Source organism: Ptiloglossa arizonensis, chromosome 12, assembly GCF_051014685.1.
Source record: "Ptiloglossa arizonensis isolate GNS036 chromosome 12, iyPtiAriz1_principal, whole genome shotgun sequence".
In the NCBI taxonomy this organism is placed as follows: Eukaryota; Metazoa; Arthropoda; class Insecta; order Hymenoptera; family Colletidae; genus Ptiloglossa; species Ptiloglossa arizonensis.
Window position 1 is genome coordinate 4,689,685 of NC_135059.1, and position 21,731 is coordinate 4,711,415.

The following is a 21,731-nucleotide window of genomic DNA, read 5'->3' on the forward strand; positions in this document are numbered from 1 at the left end:
CGCGTAAATGTTAATATTATTTTGATTTGACATTTGATCGATAATCCAGAACGTTCGCAAAAATTACTCGACTCACCACCTCCTTCTCAACCAAAGACCGATCTTTCTCTTTTGCATAGATCTCTAGCTGTGTAGAAACTGGCTCTCTAGTGACATCTGTGTAAGTCTTAGTCACGTATCGGTTAAACAAGAGTATGCCTCGATTAATAGATGACGCTGTCTGTACGTTTCGCTTAATTACAGACGAAGTTAGATTAACGACACATTACTCTTTTTTGCGTCCTATTTATTCTTATTCCACTTTCTTTCATTTTCCGCTCGATAGCTCATTTCTTTATTAATACTAGGACCGCTTAAAAAGGCGTTACCTATAGGAATCGTAGTTTTCCTAAAACTAAGCATCGAAATTCCGCACGTGTGTCTAATTTGCCTATATCGTAGGTGACAGACTTTATGATATTTTGAAAGTTACGCGCACTTTTCGATGTAGCCTTACGATTGGCGGCAGTATTTACACATAATAATAACAGTTTTAACAAAGAAAAAAAATGAGATGTGTCGAGGGACACATTAAAGTTACTTTAATGCGTTTTTAACAAGGATTCAAGAGATATTCAATTTTACGATTACGATGATTTAATCTCTGTTCGAAATCCATCACTGAGTGTCGTCTTCTAACTCGAAAGCTTTTTTACAGCTATTTCGAAAATTCAAGCGGCAATTATTGTTCAAATAAATGTGATTCACTTTGGAGTTTTTATGTTTTCTGATTTTCATCAAAATCCAGCAAACGCACATTAGTTTCTCAAGCTCCGGTGATCTACACTTTCTTTTAATGCTAAAATACAGCACTTGTTTAATAAAATAGGAAAAACAAGTTGATTTAGGGAAAAGTTACTAAAGTAAACTTGCGCTAGATATTTCGCTATAAATTATAAATGAATAGAAATATAAAGAAAATAATCACATAAGAAACTGTTTTACACACTCGCTGTTTACACTCGCTGTTTTGTGTATCGGCAATAAGCAATCGAACGAAACCCCTGTAAACACAGAGATCCTACAACTATCATCAATGGTGACTGTCGGAAGCCAAAACGTAGTTGAGAATAGGTAGAACGATCGAAGAACCCCTCTTCCCTCTGTACAGTTCCGCATATTGTCTTGTTTGTCACGCACGATACCTGATCACGGTCCTTTAATCTCCTATCGAGTGGAAACTAATTTCTAATAATCCGGGGATCGTTAAACAGGACACGGAAATATTGAACTATTCTTTCTCCATGAAACCCGTGTCGTTCGATATTAATTCGAACTCGCTAACTTTCGACGTTTCGAACCAACGATACGGGACCAAGGTCTCGTTTGGTTACCAAATTCCTTGGAAAATGAACTAATCGGAAAGCACGTGTGTTGAAAATACACGGTACCGTGTGGTGAATACATGGAACGGGAAAAGACGTAACGCGTTCCTGGGTAAATTAGTCGAAACGAAACGCGGGGTATCTGAATCGTAGATAGCGAAACTAGGCTGAAGCGCGTGGGAGGAATAAGAATGCGCGATAGGTCGCGGCAAGACGTAAAACGGGAATAACAAGAGACGAAGGTGGTGAGAGAAAGAGAGAAAGAGAGAGAGAGGGTCAGATAGGAAGGGAGGCTGTTGGAAAGGGTTTTCTTTAACCCGATAAAACGTGATCCTCGCTTTATCGAGTTAACGTAATCCACTTATTTTCAACCAAGCAACGAGGTGGGGTCGGTGGGCCGTCGGATGAAGAACGGTCGTGGAATAGCGAGCGCCGGGCGAGATTATGCAGGTGTAAAGCCCACGGCAGGAAATACTGCCTTTTAAATTAATTTCAGGCAACGTTCGTCGTCGTACACAGAAGCGACGAGCTGTTTGTCCCTTCGTCGTGTAATGCTTTCAGCCTTCCCATCTCGCCACCCACTACCCACCCTCTCCCTCGCACCCCGATTTCGCCTCGTCTCGCACACTCCGGTTGCCAGGCGTTCGTCTATATCGCGTCCTACCGTTGGACCGGTTCCAATTGCGAATTGAACCGTTCGTAACTGTTGAACGTGAATTATGGCGTTTATTTATTCTGCCCCTGTACCTCGTGCCATCCCCCGTTGCCCGGTCTGTTCGCAGCCATCCATCCTACTACGCCCCCGAAATCAGTGCTTCGCGGACGATGGCCCGATTGTGTAACGACGCCGATTTCCCTTGATTATAATCGAATCGGTCATTGGAGGACCGTTACGCGTTCCAGCGTTGCGGCACAGATTGAAAGTGATAGAAACAAATGATTATTTTTAACCGTGCCGCGTGACCCGCACGAACCCCGAGACTATTAATCTCCGGCCACCCTTCGCAGGTACGTCTGCCTGTCTACCCCTCGCGTTAAACAGGAGACCGTTTGCGTTAGATCGGTACGTGTATACATCGAGAGTCGTTTATTTTACGCATTTCGAAGCCTACAGTTGGGGAGGTATCGTTAGCAAGGGAATATTCGCTCGTCGATCGGTCAACGACTCTATTAAGGGGACATCGTTTCTTTCGGACTGAAAATATTGTACGTAACATGGTCGTTTCTTTTTCTTCATTTCGAAAAAGAGGATTAAAGTATTTCAATGGAGAATTTTTCTCGCATACGTACACATCTTTGTGCGTGGACATTTTTGTGCAAGGGATTTATAAGTATTCAAATAATTATTCTCTGCATTATTGTTTTCTTTTTTCTCCTAGTGTCTGCTACAAACTTGGTACGGTATATGTACTGTTCTTCGATAATGGAACATTTTATAGTATTTTTTTTAATTTCTCCCAAAATTGAAATACAAACGCAATATATCTCCAGACCGAGTAGGTACTTTCGCTCTTGAGTGTTCTCGAGTGATTCTTTTCGCGCTACTCGGATCCACCTCATCGAGTTTTCGTAAGAAATTCACGAACGACGAACACTCTTATTCCTAGATTCGTCGTTCGAGTTGCTCTCACGAGAATCGATTCGAGGAGAAAACGCCAATTGGCCGATTGATTCGCGCAAGGATGCGGGAAAGTTAAAAGTATCGGTGACTGTATTATCGTGGGCGACGTTGCAATGGATATCGTACCTCGACCATGATCGTAATTGGATCACAGTCGCACGGAAATATCCTTTTTTTTTTATACAATAAACTAAAACATAACGTGAACAGGAACGTATGTTCTCGTGATCGCGTATTTACGTTCAGTTTCCTCGAAACGCGTTAACCCTCCCTGTAACACGCTTGACTTTTTTCAGACCCAAAGCGACTTCTCATTGCTCTATTCTATCGTCGATGTGTACAACTTTTCTTAAAATATGAGAAAGACTTGATGAAATAAACAAATTTCTACGTAAAATCACGAATACGATCGAACCCAGACACGAACTCTCCAGTAGTCGTCTAAACCGTTGGTTTTGAGCGAGACGAATCACAATGGTACCGGGACCAACTCGTGACTATTTCTCGGCAAGTGCAACACGGACGCGTGCACCTTGAATAAAGTGAAGGTACCATCGCGACGCTATCGGTGACATCGAGGCGAATTCTTCCTCTCCTGAGCTTGGTACCGTACGAAACAACGAGCGCCGGTGGTTGCGCGATTAATCAATTTCCAGTGGGTGGCTGTGGCGCGATAATGCGCAACAACGGCGCGAATGTTCGCGTCATCGGGACAACTCGTCGGACACGAATGGAAATACTTAGTCGTTCCGGGGTACGGTTCGTGTCAGGGAGCGGTGTGCGTGAACATGCACGATCTTCATTACTATGCCGTCGCCATTATTCCGTATCAGAGCATCGCCAGCCTGTGACGTAAAGTTTCAGACGTTGTCTGAGTAGTTTATGAATACCGCGACGCTGGGATGATTGTGGCCGCGGTGGATGACTGGGGTCGTCGGGATGCTGGTGAAAACCGGGCGGGGAGGGACTGGCGGCGTTTATCAACCCTCTGTCCCTGACAAGCGCGTGCAGACGACGAATGCACACATATACACACACACACACGCAAGGGTGTACACATTGGTAAAGACGCAGCTCTCTCCTACTCCGGAGACACTCTCGCTCGAGTCACCGTGTGGCGTTATAACTCAAACGCGGAGAGAGGAGACCCCTTTGACTGGTACTGGAATAGCAGATATTACTTTTATACACATGATACCGCATCAGTTCCTCGAGACAAAGGCTGGGGAATATATGACGCTGGAACAACTGGTTGCGGTGGTTGTTGGACGAGCACCGATGCGCGCTTCAATTTCGCCCGGAATGGCAGTAATTTTCTACTTCTTCCTTCCCTGTCTCGTCCCTTTTCGATCCCGTTCCACCATCAATGCCCTTCTATTCGTTTTATTCTTTTCTCCTTTTTTTTTTCTTTCTTCTTTTTATTATCGATGTCCGAGTCACCGGACCTTTGCGGGGTTTCGACAGGAGTAGAGGTCGAACGACCGACCGTATAAAGTATTAACGTCGCGCTTAGAGTCTAGTCTCGCCGCTTCGAAATCGAGGTTGCGACCGCCCTGATCCCTTGTTCTTACGGGCTTGGAGGTTCACGAAGTTTTGGAGGTCCACGGGAGAAACGGAGGATTCTGCGGACGTAGATACGACCCGATGTTGCGTAGCGAAACATCGTATTTGTCTCGCGCATGTGTAGCGCACGGAAAGGAACATTGCGCGGGAACTCTTTAATCGTCGTCGATTTTCATTTACGTAAGATTTGCGTAATAGTTTCGCCTATACGCGAAAGTGTATTTCGCCTATTGCAAAAACGACAAGATCGTTAACAATTCCGCGATCCGTCGCGTGTTAGCATTCTAAATATCTTCAATGTTTTCATTTTCGTTTGTTCCTTGTTCGCTATCGTTCGGTGCGAAAGCGGTGATTTGTAAAGCGAATTAATTGTCGCCGAAGCGGTTAATAAAATTCCCTTGGAGAGGTTTCGCGTTTTACGAGGCGTAGCCGCGACGCGAGACGTGACTGATCGCGCAGCTCGAGGTGTCATTTTATCTCTGCATAGCACGGAGGAAGACTATAACTAATGATATTGCCGCAACAACTTATTTGTTATCGGAATTGCCTATTACTTACCGTATTGGACAATATGTCGCCGCCTCGTCGTCTATCCCCGCTACCTGTGGAAGCACGAAGTTTCTTCCGAGGCTTCCTATCGATTATTACGGACGATATTTGTCCCTGAGGGAGCGATTCAGCCGGTGTTGGACGGGACTTGGAGAAAAATTATACGCGTCGCGAAACTTTTCTGGAAATTTCTTCTCACGGTGTCAACGTAACAGCGATAGGGGAATCTGCATTTTTAATTACTCTTTCAGCGTGGAATAAAGAAGAAAGTGGAACAAAACTGGAACGTAAGAATTCTCCTTCATTTGTCAGCCATGAAAATCTCACGGCGTGTACGGGAATGCGTTGCAACAAGATAATGGAAACGTCACGACGTTCCTCCAGATGGTCTTGTTTGTGCGTCCTTTCTTTCTCTTCTTCCTCTTCTTATTTTCCTTTTTTCGCAACTCCACAACTATTCTGATAAGAAACGACGCGAAGGAACACCTCGCGCAATTTTGCGTCGCGGCGCGTAAGACAAGGGTCACGGACAAAAGGGAACGACGAACAAAGAAAGACGCGCGTAGGTACGTATAAAGCCGTTCGAGGAAATAGTATGCCAGACGGTGGAATGTGGTTAACGAATGGCGAAATGACACGAAAGAGCGAGCCGGATATCGTGCCGTGGGAAACAACGATCATAACGTTGAATATAACGGTAATCAGAAGAAATGTACTCGCAAGGGAAGACTGCGAAACGTCAGACGTCAATTTTATATTCGTCGCCGTATTTCCTCGTTGCTATCTTTCGACTTTATGGAACGAACCGTCCCTTGTATCGAAGCCATCCGTTTTATTCGTTCCTGTACGTACGGCTTTCGTATTGTCGAAAATATTGAACAACATTTCGAACTAAAGTTTTACTGTCCTTGGAGACAGTAAATTAACAGGAAAAATGTTTTAAAAGGGGATGAAAAACAAATCTTCGAACACTTTCTCTTAATAGTAAGCCTTCAAAAACGGTACAACTTTTATTCGAAATATTTGAATATAGTTTACAATTTATGAATTATATAGGTACACGTAAAATGAGAGTCTGGATATAGAGAGTAGTTTCTCCTTTAAAATCGAAGAGTGTCGGCAGCGAAATACAGTGTAACTTTTGGATCAAATCGACGAACGTTTGTCCAAAATTTTATCAAAATTGACATCTAACGATTGGCAGTCTTTCTTTATTGGACAAATAGTGGTACATTGAGAGTAACGAGTCGCCGATAGGGGCGAACAGGGATCACTTTCAAAACGATGTTGTTATCCGTTTTATCGATCAACCTCTCTTTTAAGCCAGCATCTTCGCAACTTTGTCTCGACTGGTTTCGATTCCAATATATCTTTTATTCGTCTATAGTCGGAAGAGTGGATGAAACCAACGCTTCGGCCTCTGACTCTCGCGTATAAGGAACCCCCAAGAGCTCTTTCGTCGATTCTTTCATTCAACTACTACTTCGAAACACGAAGTAACAATTTTGATCGTTCTTGAAGAATAATACGGTTCGTATAAATAACTACTTGATCTTTTACGTGATTTATACTTCTTCGTATCTTTTCCTGATTTCATATAAAGCTCGATAATTGGAAACTTATCGTTAACAAACAATATACACTATGAAATATATTTCTATCGCAAGTATTTACTTATACGGGGAAAGTAAAATTACATATATCCATAACTGTTTAAAAATAGTAATCGAATTCTGGGCGTTTAATCAAATGTACCTACAACTAGCGGTGGAATACTTTCAAGCGATATCGCGTACAGATGCATTGACCAAATTGAATGAAAAAGCGGAATTTTTTCGTCAAACAGTTTGAAATTCTCGGTGGTACACGCGCGCGTACATCCACCCACCCACACACACACACACACGCACACGTAAAGTTACCAAATCATCGGGAACAAATCTATCGAGCACGCGCGATCGCTCAGCGAACGGATCGATCGGACGCAGTCTCCGCTGCGCAGAAATTTCAATGAAAAGTTCATGGTGTGTTCAAGACGCCAGGCGTACAAGTGCCGAGTTAATAGGGATTTATTTGAATATTTCGCGGACAGCAATCGCGGTGATTAATTCGATCGTTTGTTTCGCGTCACGTACACGCGCCGGTTCGCGTACAAATGCATGTCGATCGCACGCATAAATATGCGCATGGACAAACACCGACACGCTTTAATTGAAAGGCGAAATGCGTGCAGCAGGCTTTGAAGATATTAATTAGCTTTCAGAGTTAATCTCATCCCTCGTGATGCCCCGCGATGTCCATGAAATCTACACAATTTCACATCGGTGCCATTATAATTTCGCTCGGCGCATGCTCAGTCGACGCCTCCAGGTCGGTGATCCTCGTTTTCGAAAATACCGATCCTGAATCGTCTCGCACGATTCCACGACGATAGAAGACACTGATCGAGTATTACAAGTGATTGAATTGTTTTTCGAAATTGTCGAGCTCGCTCCAAGTGATCAAGAGACCGATGTCAAAGGGTTTCAAGAACGTTTCGAACGGTCGAAATTCATCGCGTCGCCGCCTTGTAACAAGAGTTATTACTTCGATTCAGAATCGTCTGGTCGTGCCGAACGTTGCTTGTTAAACAATTCTAGATGTCCTGAACCGCGCGGGGATTCGTTCGAAATAAGTGATATTCCTGCGCCGCACAATTGGCCGTGATTTGTTCAAGTGATCCTTTGAATGAAGCTTGTTACCGGACTACGGGCGGTAAGTGTCCCGTACGTGCATATGTCTCCGGATAAAATCAATATATATGAAATTCATCGACATTCGGTTCGAATAACCGGCCACGGTGCGCGTGTCATTCCGATTCAGTCCATCGAGCTTAATTGCCTGTTAATTCCGCACGACATTCATGGAGTCGAGAGCAATTTTCGTTGTAATAGATTCCAACTTCTGTATTATCTTGTATTATTTTCTACGATCGCCGTTGCGCCGTAATAATTATTATTAATACCCGACGGTGCAATTACGTTTTTCGAGTACTCGTTCACGGACTCCTGTACCTGGGAATTGAAACATTCGTCGCCTCGTCAACGACGAGATTCAAAATTCTTTTCGAAATACTCCGCTGTTGTTTGAACAGTTGTTAACTGGCTTTCGATTTTTCAATTCTCTTCCGGTGGAAAATCAGCACACTTGAAATGGCTTCCACGGTGGTAACGAACAGATAGTATCGGAATCGATCTCGTTCTTAGATGAATCAAAGCGAGGAAGCGACAGTGAAGTCGAAGTTGTCTCGGATCGTTTGTACGCAAAACAATTTTAATTCGACTCAGGAATGCACACTTTCTAAACTATTACTTTTACTCTCACCGATAATTGAACTACGAAAATATTCGTTAGAGAATTTTATAAATACATCTACTTCGAACGTTTCGCATAATTTTTCTTTCTATTCGCGTTCGAGAAACATAGACACGAAATGGAAATATACTTCGTATACACGGTTATCGCGATTGTTTTCTAAAATTGGCACTTTTAAATACACATCGAAAGTTGCATCAAATGGTTATGCTTATCAGCCTCTGGTTATATTTGTCAGAGCTCGTTTCGCGCTTGTTCGTTTAAGTGGAGTGAATTTCGAGCTATATTCTACACCTAATGAACGACGTATGGCGGGAGTAGGAATTTAAGGAGCATTAAAACGAGTTGGGGTCAGTTGAAGTCTCTCAATTGCCAAGATTCGATTATGTATTTTATTGTAATTTATCGAGTCGCGTACACTTGTCTTGAATTGACTGTAAGACCACGTGAAGCAAGCTACGCGACGCAGAACCGCGCGAACCAGCTCGAAATACGAAACTAAGAGAAGCACTTGAAAAAGGGAGAAAAAACTGTTCGCAGAACGGTTAACAAAAATTTCTCATCGCTGCAAACGGGTTTGTTCGTTATCTCGGATACTCCGCGGTGTTCTGCGTGCTGCTTCACACTGAGAGACTCTTGCTGTGACGAACTCTTCAACTCCAATGACTAATTTACGGTGTGACTAATTTACGCTCGTCGCCGCGAAAGAAATTCGGCTCGTCTCGTGGAAGAAGGAAATATCGATCGTTGATTAGATCGCGTTTCCAGGATCGTGCGACATCACGGTCACGTGATCTAATCGTCGCAAGATCGGGCGAGTCAAATGAGACACGTGCCGGTGCGTATGTACCTAAATTGTTCGAGTGTAAGTAGATCGCTAAAAGCTTCGCGCAATTGATCGTTACCAGTTAAAGTTTTTTATACGATTTCTTTTTTCAAACGATATCTATCATTTAATTGCGTTAACAAGGCGCCGAAACTATGGTCGACTCGACTCAAATTGACCACTCCAGGCTTTCGAATGGATGTCCCCAATATGATACTCGACCACCTTACCAACCTACTTATCGTTTGCCTCTTCGAGGAAATTCGAACGGGCACAAGCTCTGTATCGCGAGCAGAGAAGGAAGATATCACGGAGTAAATATAGAAATTGTCTAACGTGATTCGCAATTAGGTTGGCTGCCCCGAGCGGCGAATTGAGGTTGATTCGATTGTAACGGATGAAAGTTTGCGAATCGTTCGTATCGAAGCATCAGTATCGCGATAAAATATGTACGTGTATCCGATAGCTTTTAATTTGCAGTATCTAAGCTACAGAAGAGTTGTAGCTCCGGGCAATTTGAATCATAATATTGACGTAACGAAGATTTAACGTTTCGTTATTACTTTATATTTCCAGGGTACTTTTTCTACATCCCGTTTGTCGTGCTTATTCTTTGCATATTTTGATATTTCTCTCGTGTATTTATTTATTTTATCTACACGTGCATCCACAGTGTACCAATGATATATCGTTCCTCTCGTTTGACTAGCTCCTATTAAAAGATATATCTCGTTTCTTTATCGAACCGACTTACTTGTGTACAGCATCGTACTCTTTTGTACTCTAACATCGTTTCAACCATGATTCTTTTACCATCCTTGTAGAATCGAATACGAACAATATATTCGGAGAAACTTAACATTCTTTATTCTTCAAGGTATCCTATGTTAAAATTTTCAATTGAAAATTCTGTAACACGATTTTGTATTATTCACACGCATCGGGCATAGAGAATACGGTAAGAAAGAAAAAATTAGAAAACTCGTCGTGTCCTGTTGTCGAAAAAATATACGAAACACAACCGGTACATATCGAAACGTCAATCGACGTGCTTTGACACGAATATCCAGGCCAGTTGTTCAACATACGTACACTTGCTGGATCCTAGAAATCGGTCGAACTCTGGGAAAAGTTATGGTCGGTTCTCTTCGTGACGCGAAAACACGTGGAATATTTTTTTCATTCCTGTATCGTCCTCCGTGTTCCCAGACACGCCGTCAGTCCCGGGCCCTGGCCACGATGGAGGGGTGGGGAGGGGGCAATTAATCCATAAAATAGGTACGCGCTGTGCAACGCATGTTCAACAGCAATTTCATCGTCCAGGCTCTCTTTGTTTTCCCGAAACGGTCACGCGGTTGTGTACGAGGAAACGTGACACGGACATTTATTCAAAACACCGCCGCGCGTTTCGTTTGCATGTCGCGAAAGTACAATTCGCTCTTAAATTTTCCCGCCCCGCGACAAAGATTTACGCGCTCGGTCGAATGTTTCAATGACAACGGTGAATAACGCGCCAGAAGAACATACGGGACGAAGTTGATTAAAACGACGAGTATTCCTTAACGATGAGCCCAGGACGTTGTCGAACAAATCGAGACGTTCGTTTCTATTCGTCGGTTTTATTTTTATCAATTTTTTTTTTTGGTTGTTCCTTCCGTATGAAACGGGTAACAATTTTCAAGTGCCCACATTCACGATCGCTCGTCGCTCAACGATTACATCGATACGAGCGATCGTGGAATCCGTGTCTTCAGGGCGTCTGTACCAAATTAAAGAACAAAGTTCGACTAACGATCGTATCGCGAATTCTGTCTCGTTAATCTCGATCCGTGCACCGATAATGTATCAACGCCTGTCACGAGCAATTGCTGCGAAAAAACGCATCGTTTGATATTTATTCTAACTTGTACATTCTAACTTTCCATCGTTTGGTTCGAATTCGTCGTTGGTTTATCTTACGTGCGTCGTGAATGAACGAGATTCTTATTGCAAGACTTTAACCAATTTTACAATTTAAAATTCGACGAAATTAGAATTGGTGTTAGCCCGTAAATCGCGAACAGATCTGCGCACGTTATTTTTATCAATTCGGATCGAATTTCGTAGATTGTCGCATTAGAGAAAAGCTTTCATTCTGAATCCTATCATCCTTTCCGTAGCTTGGCGTCGAAATACTATAATAGAAATTGTCGCTCGTCGTGTAACGACAAGGTCGTCGGTAACACCGTTCATCGACCGAAATCTTTCGACCCGTGTGGGTTCCCTGCCCACGATACAGACTCGAACATAGTGCACGGCTTTCGTCGGTTTCTTGTTCGATCATTCCCACGAGTTCTCGATCTTCTTTAAACCGGGACATCCAGCAAGCCCAATTCCATGTACTTTGGTAATCTCTTGCTCATCACCCGCCTGTAAATCGGGTTCTTGTAGCTCGGGTTGTCCACGGAGCCGTCCTCGTTCGGTAGCATTTCGTCGATCTCCCTCACTTGGCTCTTGTCCACCAAAACCAGCGGTAGCACGGTCGCCGATGAGATGAACGCGTACACTGCACGTTCCCTCATAGTCTTTTTGATCTGGTCCATGGTGGGCGGCGGTGTTTTGCAGCGAAGTTGCTTCATGGTGCTGGTCATCGTGATCAAGTACTCGTGTAGCATCGCGTCCATGCAGTTCTCGTAAACCTCCTCCGACGGGCTCGTGGACAGGAAGTAGTGCAGGTCGATAGCCGGTGAAGTGTAGATGCACAGTTGGAAATCCACCTGGAACGTTGGAACGTTGATCGAACCGAGTCCCCGCGAATTGAATTGGAAATTGCGAAATTCGTCCGGGGAGGAGGGGAACGGGGACGGTGAGGGGGTTGGAGGGGCACGCGGGGCACGCGTTCACGGAAATCGTCGTCGTCGTCGAGGGTCCGTCTGTCCCGTACCGTGCGACCCCTCGTTTCTACCCGTTTCTTACAATCCCGGACAGACAGGTGGCAAATGTACCTAAACGCGATCGAATCGGATTTATTGCATTATTCATAATGCACCGCGTCTTCGGAGTCGAGACGGGACGATCCTCTGTTGGGTTTGTTCCTCTTTCTCTCTCTCTGGCTCTTTCGCGTGCGCGATAAACCGAACGTCGACGTCTTGTATTTTACACGACGATCAAAAGTGTTTACGGATCGAAGATTTAGTCGCGAGCCACCAATAATCGGATTTTTCGTTTCTTGGACGATGGTTGAATCGTTCGGGGTCAATGTGACAGCATTAGTCATACGATCGAAATCGACTTTTTCTCTTCTGTCTTCGTCTTCGGGCTTAGGTTAAACACATTGTTAGGAAACAGATACTATACTTTTTTCCCCCCGATTCTTGTGTATTATATAATTTATTAGTATTATTATTATTGTTGTCGTTGTCGTCGTTGTAGTTATTATCGTTATTGTTATTATTATTATAAGAAAGAGAGGTTCTCGCGCGTCGGATACTTACGAAAATATGCTCGATGGGTCTCGCGCGATCGTCGTATCGGAACAACATGTTGTTTACCCAGCTATCGCCGTGATTGATTACGTTGAACTCGTCGTCGCGATGCTTCACCGTTTCTATGCCAACTTTGTACAGTTGCGGGGCGAACGCCCGAATTTTATCTGCGTATCTATATAAATTTCATGACGTGTGTTTGTACGCGTGTATGTAACTGAAACGATTCGGTGTTTCGATACTCCCCGGTTCAGGGACGAAGTAACAGAACCGTCGACCGGTGGCTTACCTTTTTCCAAATTCTGGCCAGGTTTCCACTTCCGTTGCCAAACTCAAGCATGCGGTCACGAAGAACGAGCTCATATCTTGCGGGAATTCCTCGCTGAACATACCCTTTCTGTACAGCCTCTTGTGTTCCGGTTCCTACGATTAGACCGCGAATTAGTCACAGGTTTTATTCCGGCCGACGGTACAGGCGTGGGAATCATTGACAGCTGACACTCGAAGTTATATATAATCAGGATAAAGTGTCCCGGAACCCGTGGAAGAAGTGCTTAGGCGAAAGTTGACTTTGGTCGAACGAACGAATAACGTGTTCCTTTTGTTACGAGGATTTTCAACTTTTCTCGCACCCGTTTCGGTTCAAGTCGGGGATTCCGGCAACTTCAGTCGGTTGCTTTTCTCAAAGTCTCGAATCATTTACTTTCTGCCTCGTTGTCCGGACAACTTCAACCCTACCGATCGAGTCATCGTTTTCTCGAATCCTAACGAAAATCCGTGATTTTCATCCGAATGTACAACACCGGTTTCTAAGACCCACGAAACTGTATTGAATGAATGAAATTCGCGATCACGTAGTTCCAGGCACATGGTGATTTTCAGGATAGTTGGGGTAATGTAATCGTTGCGAATAATCGAGGAACATTGTCCAGTTTCTCTATCGACCGACTTAGTATTTACAAAAAAACACGAATTTAAGTCGCACGAATTAACGTGTATCGAACACAAGCTCGTTCATCACCTTCTACTTCTACGCGAAACAATGGTAATTTCGAAAACACTAGTAGAAATATATGGCGAATAGTATGATAAATTACGCCTATATTACCGTAATCTAATCTACTTCTTTGCTATAATCTACTAACTATGCTATCTTTTGCAATATGACACGATTCGAAAAATAATTTTCCTAACAATTATTCTCTATTACTATTACTCTCGTTCGATAAAGAAACTAGACATCGGATTTTAGATTAAAGCAGAACGTTAACTATCTAAGGATCTCCCAAAAAGAAGCTCCCCTGTGAAAGATAAAAGAGTTTCACCGTGTTGTACATTTCGCCTCTTTAATGGATAACGAATCGAAAGAATAAAACAGGAATAAGGGAAAGAGAAGAAGTGTGTTTCGTTGTAGCTCGATTGTCGGGAATCTTTACCTTTTCGCAGAGGGCGACCGAGCTGGCGTGAAATTTCGCCAGTCCTCGGATCGCCAACATGCAGTGTGCTCGGTCAAGACCGGCTTGACGATCGACCATGCGAAATCCAAGAGCTGCGAGGTCCTCCATTATCAAACACAACGGTCGTTCCATACGCACGTGGAAAACTTGAGCGCCGAGACGGTTTCCAGGACCCAGCATCTCGTTCATTTTCTTCAGGGTGCCCATCATCATTATGATCTCCGTGTCGAATATTTCGGTTTTCTCGATCTTGAAAAATGTTTGAAAATATCCGTTGTAGAGATTACACGAACAACCTAACGTCACGTTTTAAAGTAAAGCGCGATAATCTCTGTTCACTGTTCTCGTCGAAAATTTTCAATGAGATTTAAAATAATCAAAGTAATTTAAAATAATTACCAATTACCATACGCGATACGGTAATCGACATTGGAACAGGAACCATGTTACGCGACATTTCAAACTGTAGATATTAACCTTGAAATCGTGAATATTCTTTTTTTCTTACATTGGATTTTACAGCAAGATTTAAAGATTTTACGGAATGATATAGCAGAACTGCGCAGCTTGTTCACGAGAGTGACGAATTCATTGCAGTATTTTAAAGAATTTCATCTTATCTTCAATAGTAACGTACGAGTCGTTCCATTTTATCGAGAAGGTTAGCGATGTTTAAAAGTATTGTATTATATACCTCGATGAAAGTCGACGATCTCTATTTCGAGGGGGGTATTAATTAGCCGGGTATTTAAAAATTCTCAAAGTCAAAATTGTACTTCCACGGTAGGCACTTAACGTAATATGTTGTTTCCAGTTCGTGGAGTATTTACATTTTCTTCGTTTAAGATCACGGTACAATCATGGTTATCGATGTTATCTATCGACGTGTACGACGTACCTAACGTCGATTCGAGCTAACTAGTCGTCCAGGAATTTGGAAAAAGATCGACCGTGAAATATTGTTGCACATTAACAAAATGTGCAAGTTCCACCTCAGAGACTCACCATGTCTTTGCGTGCACCCTCCACTATCGGTTCGAATTTGAAGATGAGGGACTTCTTCTCGTTGACCTTCTTGCCCATGTGTTTGCGCGTGAACTCCACGACCACCCTCATCATATCGCTGGTATAGTTGTCACCCTTGTTGGTCGCCGGTTTGATAAATATATCGATCACCTGGACCGTGCTGTCGTTCTCCGCGAATCGTAGTACCCTCTCGGTGAAGTCAAGATTCAGCCATGACGGTGTCTCTGGGGCCATTTCTGAAATTGGAATTGGAATTGGAGAATTTCCTCGACAAATCATTGTTCTTCCCGGCGCGTCAGGAGACGCGGAAACGATTCTTTACGGTAACTTATTGTTCGCGGCGAGATTTATCACGCTTCCCTTTTCTTTCTTCCACCTTCGAGGCTTTCGTCCTATCCTCCTCCACGCCGACTCCTCCTCCTCCTCCTCCCGGCTCTCTCTTTCTCCGCGATCGCGTCTCCGTCCTTCTTCGATCCTCGATATTCACGACGGAACGTTTCTCGCGTTCTCGGATCGCTGTTTCAATTAGAAACGTAATGGAACGCGGAAGTCCTTGCCCTCGTTTCAGCCTCGGTACCGTGACTCCCCGAGCGACAGCCACGCCATCGCGTTCCGCCATCGAGATTCCATCGAACCGCGGTATTTTAAAGAAATTTACAACGATTCCCGCTGGGAACCGATCGCCTAACCGGAATATACTCTTTCCAGTGGAAATCGCAAAAGTTACCGCCTTTCGTTCGGTTTACGTACTTCGTTTACGCACAAACGATCGATGTTAACGCCGCGATAACTTCGAGTACACGATTTCGTATCACGGTGTTAACGAGATTTTTCTATTTACTGTTTTATTCGAGCGATCGTAGAGTGATCAACGGAACGTGGAATCGGCTGGAACGTGGCATCGGCCGAAACGGAGATAATAGAAGCAGGAAAACACGATTCGAGTTGTCTTCGAACGTGATACCGGGTGTTAAAAAAATCTCTGCGCTTATTTGGTATCGTGTAATCTCGATCGCTTTGTAATGAACGTTTAATTCCGGATTCTGGGTAAAATGGCCAATTACCATCGTTCATTTTTAATGAACGCGGGGCAAGGAACGTTCGTATTTCGAGAAACGAGTATTTATTTAAAAGTGAATTTATTTATTTCGTTTAGCGACTACTGTTTATTTCGAGGGACGAATATTTGCACATTTCGAACAACTTTTACGAGTTTCATCGGTTTAGATTCGCGGTCACGTCCGTATTTAATTTCAAGATTCAATTCGATCGTTCATATTTGAACTTTCGTCGAGATAGATTGAACTGAATTGCTTTCGTTTCGTTCGTCACGCGAATCTTGCCACGGACTTGAATTATAGACTCCTCTAACGATCGTTTATCGAGCGGATAACTTTTCTAACGCGGTGTAGTACAAATCACGCGATACGCTCGATTAGTCGCTTGGAAATTGATTAAACCGTGGAAGGTTGGATACGTCGCTCTGTCAAGGTTGGCGAGTATTTCTTTGACCGAGTACGAGCATTCGGAACGAGGTACGGAGGATAGAGCGAGCTAAGAAGAACGAAAGAATCGAGGACAAATAATCGGTAGCTACGATTAAACGAATTTTCGACCTCTACGTACAATCCTTATTACACGAACCTCCGAGCGGAGTGGGGTTTATCTTTTGACAATAGTCACTTTGAATAACGATACAAAATACTGGATATTATTCTTTGTCTACACTGATGCGAGTATTTTATGGGATACGAAAAATTTGTGTTACTTTTTTCTAATAATAGTAGTTTATTTCATATTTGAAAAAAACCGAAGATCTTTGAACCATCGAGCAGGTAGTCAACTCATTTATTGACTATTCAAAGAAATTAAAATTATGAACGTTCTCGACCTATCTTCGATGTATCTATAAGAAACTAAACGATGTCGTATAATATTTTATATCCTACTATATTATGTTCTTTTTTTTTATAAGTACGTAAAACTGTTTACAACTTTTCGAAAACTCAACCACTAGGATCGTTAAATTGATTTCACTGTTCCAATTATTCACTTTTATTTACAGTTAAATCATACTGTCGTGTCCGAAATAATGAACACGATGTTACTAATATCGATCAATTTAAAGTACGTAGTTTACGTAATAATAAAAATGCAATATCTTTACCAATGTGATAATAATTGTATCGATGAATATAAGTTAGAAGTGTCGAGATTAGGTCAGTTCATTGTACGTGTTTGTTAAACACTTTTTCACAATCGTAAAAATTAATGGCAAAATGAATTCAATCGAAATAACACTGACGCGAATGTTACGTAACGGCGATTAGTGCATCGAGAAATACAAGTTGCACAAGTTGCAGTATCGAGCGAGTTACAATCACTGGTATTGAAAACGTTTTCGTAGATAAACTCGAAAGACGCATCGATCAAAAAAATGGAAGATTCGCGAACTATTACAAAAAATGTATTTACACTATTTCTTCGACCCCGTTACCATTAGTTTTCTCGGAAAATGAAATATTTTATCGTCGAAAAAATGTCCTTAATCTAGCAGTCGCGTCTTTTTATCGTTTCGAACGATGAACATTCTACCGTCACTGAATTCCAATTATTTTTATGGATCTACGTATTTCAGCGTTACGAGGTAGCAGACGTGATTCAACAATTGAACGAATTAGACCGGACGAGATGAATGAACCTGTTTATTTTAATTCGGTCGGATCCCGGTCGGGCTGTGATGAATGGACATTTTATGCGTGCTGCGTGTGTAATATCACGGGACGCGATTAGAACGGAAAACAAATTATCTTCGTCTTAGCGTCGCGTTGCGCGATCGATGCTCGAACATTGTTCCAGATCGAGTCTCGAAACACGTTGCTCCCACTCACGTATAGCGTGCACGGAAAACTTTCACGTCACGCCCTCACGGCCCGAAAATGTTCGTCGATAATGTGGAATTCGTACAATTTTTCGACCAAGTCTCGATAAATACCAGACTCGTTCACACGCGTGTTTTTCTCAAAGAGATCTTTTCGTTGCGATAGAACGATCATCGGTTAAAGTCACTTGCCGAATATAATTGTCCTCGTTCCTTGACACTGGACGTTATCCGGAAAACTGATTATCCACCGTGAAAACGTGAGTACCACAATCGAGAGCGCGTCGCGAATGATTCTATCGATTTATGCTCGTTGCACGAGAACATTTCCTGAAAATGTCTTGCATTCGTCGCCCGAACACACACGCGTCGATATCAATCGGAAACGATGCGAAAACTCACGAGTTACGCGTCGTCTTTGCCACACTGACCTGCGTGTCTGCACCTAATGGATCACTTCACTTGTACCTCCGTGGATGACTGCTACGAAGTAAGCTACACAGAATCGAAGTGTCACGCTTTATACAGCCGTCCCCACGATATTTATGCCCTGATGAAAAGCCTTCAGACCGCGTACGTTATCTATCTTTAACACTCGTGGATAACAATTAAGAAGAATGCAAGAACGATTCCGTCCGCCCCCCGTTCCTAGCCCGCTCTTAATTTCCGTGCGAGTCTCGTCGATCGTTTTCGCGAGCGTGACGGTCGATGTTGAAAATTTCGAACGGCCGATCGTAGGAGATCGAAACGAGTACTCGAAATCCAAGAATTACGAAGCAACGGGCGAATAATGAATTTCATACCAGAAGCAAATGTTTGGACAAACGAACGATCGAACAATGAACAATAACGAGATGACAATTCGATCCACGAGCGTCTATGTTTACGTAAAATTATTATGATTTGTTTGCTGTCCAAATATGGCCGTGGCACACGAATCCTCTCGATCGATCGTTATAAATAAATATGCGAACGAATAATTCTTACGAATAATTCGTCGTCGCGTTTCCCGCGGGTTGTGCTAATCGTAGACACGGTACTGTTGCAATTGCAAGGGAAAGTAACCGAGTCTCTTCCACGATATGGAGAATCATTCGAGAAACAAATTATTCTCGATGGGTGCATCGTAATTCTCAAGGTCGTACTTTTCGAAATTTCAAAACTCGTCGATGTACGTTCGAGCTGTAGAAAAATTTGTATCGTCGAAACAGTTTCGCTACGCAATAACAAAACTCGAGTTCGGATTTCGCCGAGTGCAGCCACGAATTTGTGGGCGGTATTCGTGCGAAGCTGTGCGCATCTGTGCGAGAACGCAACTCGGTGGATCCATTCGTTGACGAGACTACTTGCTGGTACGGGAGTCCTAAAATTTGAACGTGAACAACCTCTCCACGTCTCTCTCTCTCTCTCTTTTTTTTTATCACATCGTAGACCGCGTACATTCCAGCATCAGACATTTGTCGCGATCGTGTGCAACTGGTAACGCAACGAATCGAGCGATATCAGAAGGATAGAATCGTTACTCGGTGATAACGCGGCGCTGGGTGAGTAGCCTTGGCCGGTCGAAATAGTTACAACAATACAAATAGTTACATCGGTGCGAAGAGACGCTCGGTAAACAGACGGGAGTCGCGTGACGAAGATCGTCGACAATTCCCGATAACGCGACGAGGGTTTTATCAAACGATTCTCAGGGGAGTCACGCGCGACCGATGTCAACGACGATTGCCCGCGGACGGGCTACTTTATTTCCGTAATTTATGCCGACGACGGCTCGCTTCGGTGATCCACCGATGCGTTATACCCGATGTCGTTTGCATCCAGTTTGTTGTGAAACGAGTGTTGCGAAATGACATTGGAATTCAGTGCACTGAATCCCCGATGCACCGGCTGGCGAGCCGCTCGTACGAGCGACCGACACGCGCGCATATGTGTCATCGGAATATCGCGATACAGAGATTGTTCGCGACTCTGGAACCTTGTAATGTATTGTTTCCTCGAATGCGGCTGATCGAGGTTTTTGACGCTAGAGAGGGAGATGGAGGAGAGTCGATGTTCCTTGCTGGATGAGACGAGAACATCGACGAGAAACAGTGCCTGGCGTCAACGAATTTAACGAGGTTGCCCTAAACACAGAACAATTAGGAATTTAATCTTTGGAATTGGCCATCTTTGGAATTTCATCGTATCGATCCTATTCGAAATGTTTATTCGGAATTTTACCACGTTGTTCGTATGCATCTCAACGAGTAATATATGTTTTCTCGTAGAAAATTGCACAACAGGTTTAATGATATAGATCACTTGCGCAACCACTGTACGAAAAACGTACCGTCATGGTTAGACAATCTCGACTCGCGTGGTACAACGAATAAAAAGTAAACGTATACGTTACTAATCTGTAGGAATATAGTTGCGAAATATACTAGAAGAAATTAGGACTATTTAAACTTTGCCAAATATTTCGTAAAAATTGTTTAGATTGTTGCTTAAAAGAATGAGTAAGAAACGTTTGAAGAATGTTATAGTCAAATTTTAATCCAATCTTTTAAAAGCATTCTTTAAGAACCTATAATACAATGTAAAAGAAAAATTAATTTCGGATCAATTTTAATAGAATCGTTCAGGAATATACTTTTAAGAACCTGTAAGGAAATGCAAAAGAGAGAAATCAATTTTAGAGGTAAATTTTAATAGAATCTTTTAAGAGTATACTTTTAAGAACCTACAAGAAAATATATAAAAAAACAAGTAAATTTTAACAAAATGCTGAACACGAATTTGAATATTGTTCCGAGAGAACGCTTCTAAGAAGCGATGAAAACATGAAAAAAGAAAGAGAAATCAATTTCTCGAAAGCGGTGAAGTAGTGTACCCCCTTGAGCGACTGCGGGAGTAAATTGACTCGCTTGCATCGCGGAACAGCTCCGTCATTTGACGAACGTTAATCATCGGCATGCCAGTGATTAAACGTCGGGCACCGCGGACCGCTGTATCGGTGCGTTTAACCGACACGCTAGCGCGAACTTGAACAACGTTTACGTAACCCGACAACACTTTCCGCTCTTGGATCGAAGGAAGTCAATTGGCACTGTTACGAAATCCCCCCTGACAATCACCAGAAGTTTTAGGACACGCGTGCAAGTCATTCTTTATTATGGTCGTTACACCGCGTTGTCTCACGGTGTCGTAACGATAATCGACGACGAGACGGCCGAAAAAAATGCGAACACCGAGCAGAAATCTTCTCTTTCGATAAAATGCAAAACGTGGAGCGTGTACACGCTTCGCGGAAATTAGTTTCGTACCGGACGCGTCGGCGCCACACCAGCAATCAATTGTCCCATCGATACGCACAACCTCGATCTACGTTTCGTATCTTGATTACTCGTCTATGTGGAGTACGCGATCGCAGTTGCTGGCAGTGATATATAATTGCGTAACTTGCATAAAGCTTGATAGAATTTAAAAGCGTGCTAAATTTAGAACGCTATTATTTTCAATTTAGAAGTATCGGTAGGCTTACGAACGTATACACGGGGGTTGAGATAGAATTGCGAAATGCAAATCCATTTCCACCGAAATTTCCTTGGTTACGTCTTCCAATCGAAATAACTGGAGTTTCT

General features: G+C 43.1%; 2 protein-coding genes across 9 annotated transcripts in view; one reads left to right on the plus strand and one right to left on the minus strand.

The window, feature by feature from the left end:
- Nucleotides 1–21,731, plus strand: part of LOC143153220 (zwei Ig domain protein zig-8) — a 279,158-nt gene that overhangs the window by 37,404 nt on the left and 220,023 nt on the right. The gene's annotated exons all lie outside the window — the stretch shown is intronic.
- LOC143153098 (uncharacterized) overlaps nucleotides 10,557–21,731 on the minus strand; it is a 46,922-nt gene continuing 35,747 nt past the window's right edge. For 2 of the 5 annotated variants that reach the window (XM_076323929.1, XM_076323932.1), the window contains exons 2-6: nucleotides 15,204–15,460; nucleotides 14,178–14,447; nucleotides 13,031–13,164; nucleotides 12,751–12,916; nucleotides 10,557–12,033 (exon numbers count right to left, since the gene is read on the minus strand). In XM_076323929.1, the coding sequence (XP_076180044.1) occupies nucleotides 11,623–12,033; nucleotides 12,751–12,916; nucleotides 13,031–13,164; nucleotides 14,178–14,447; nucleotides 15,204–15,460 (1,238 nt within the window). In that variant the 3' untranslated portion in view covers nucleotides 10,557–11,622. Of the gene's footprint in view, nucleotides 12,034–12,750; nucleotides 12,917–13,030; nucleotides 13,165–14,177; nucleotides 14,448–15,203; nucleotides 15,461–15,584; nucleotides 16,068–18,297; nucleotides 18,488–18,536; nucleotides 18,677–21,731 lie in introns of those variants that run through there. The other 3 variants (XM_076323930.1, XM_076323931.1, XM_076323928.1) reach the window with 3 other exon arrangements.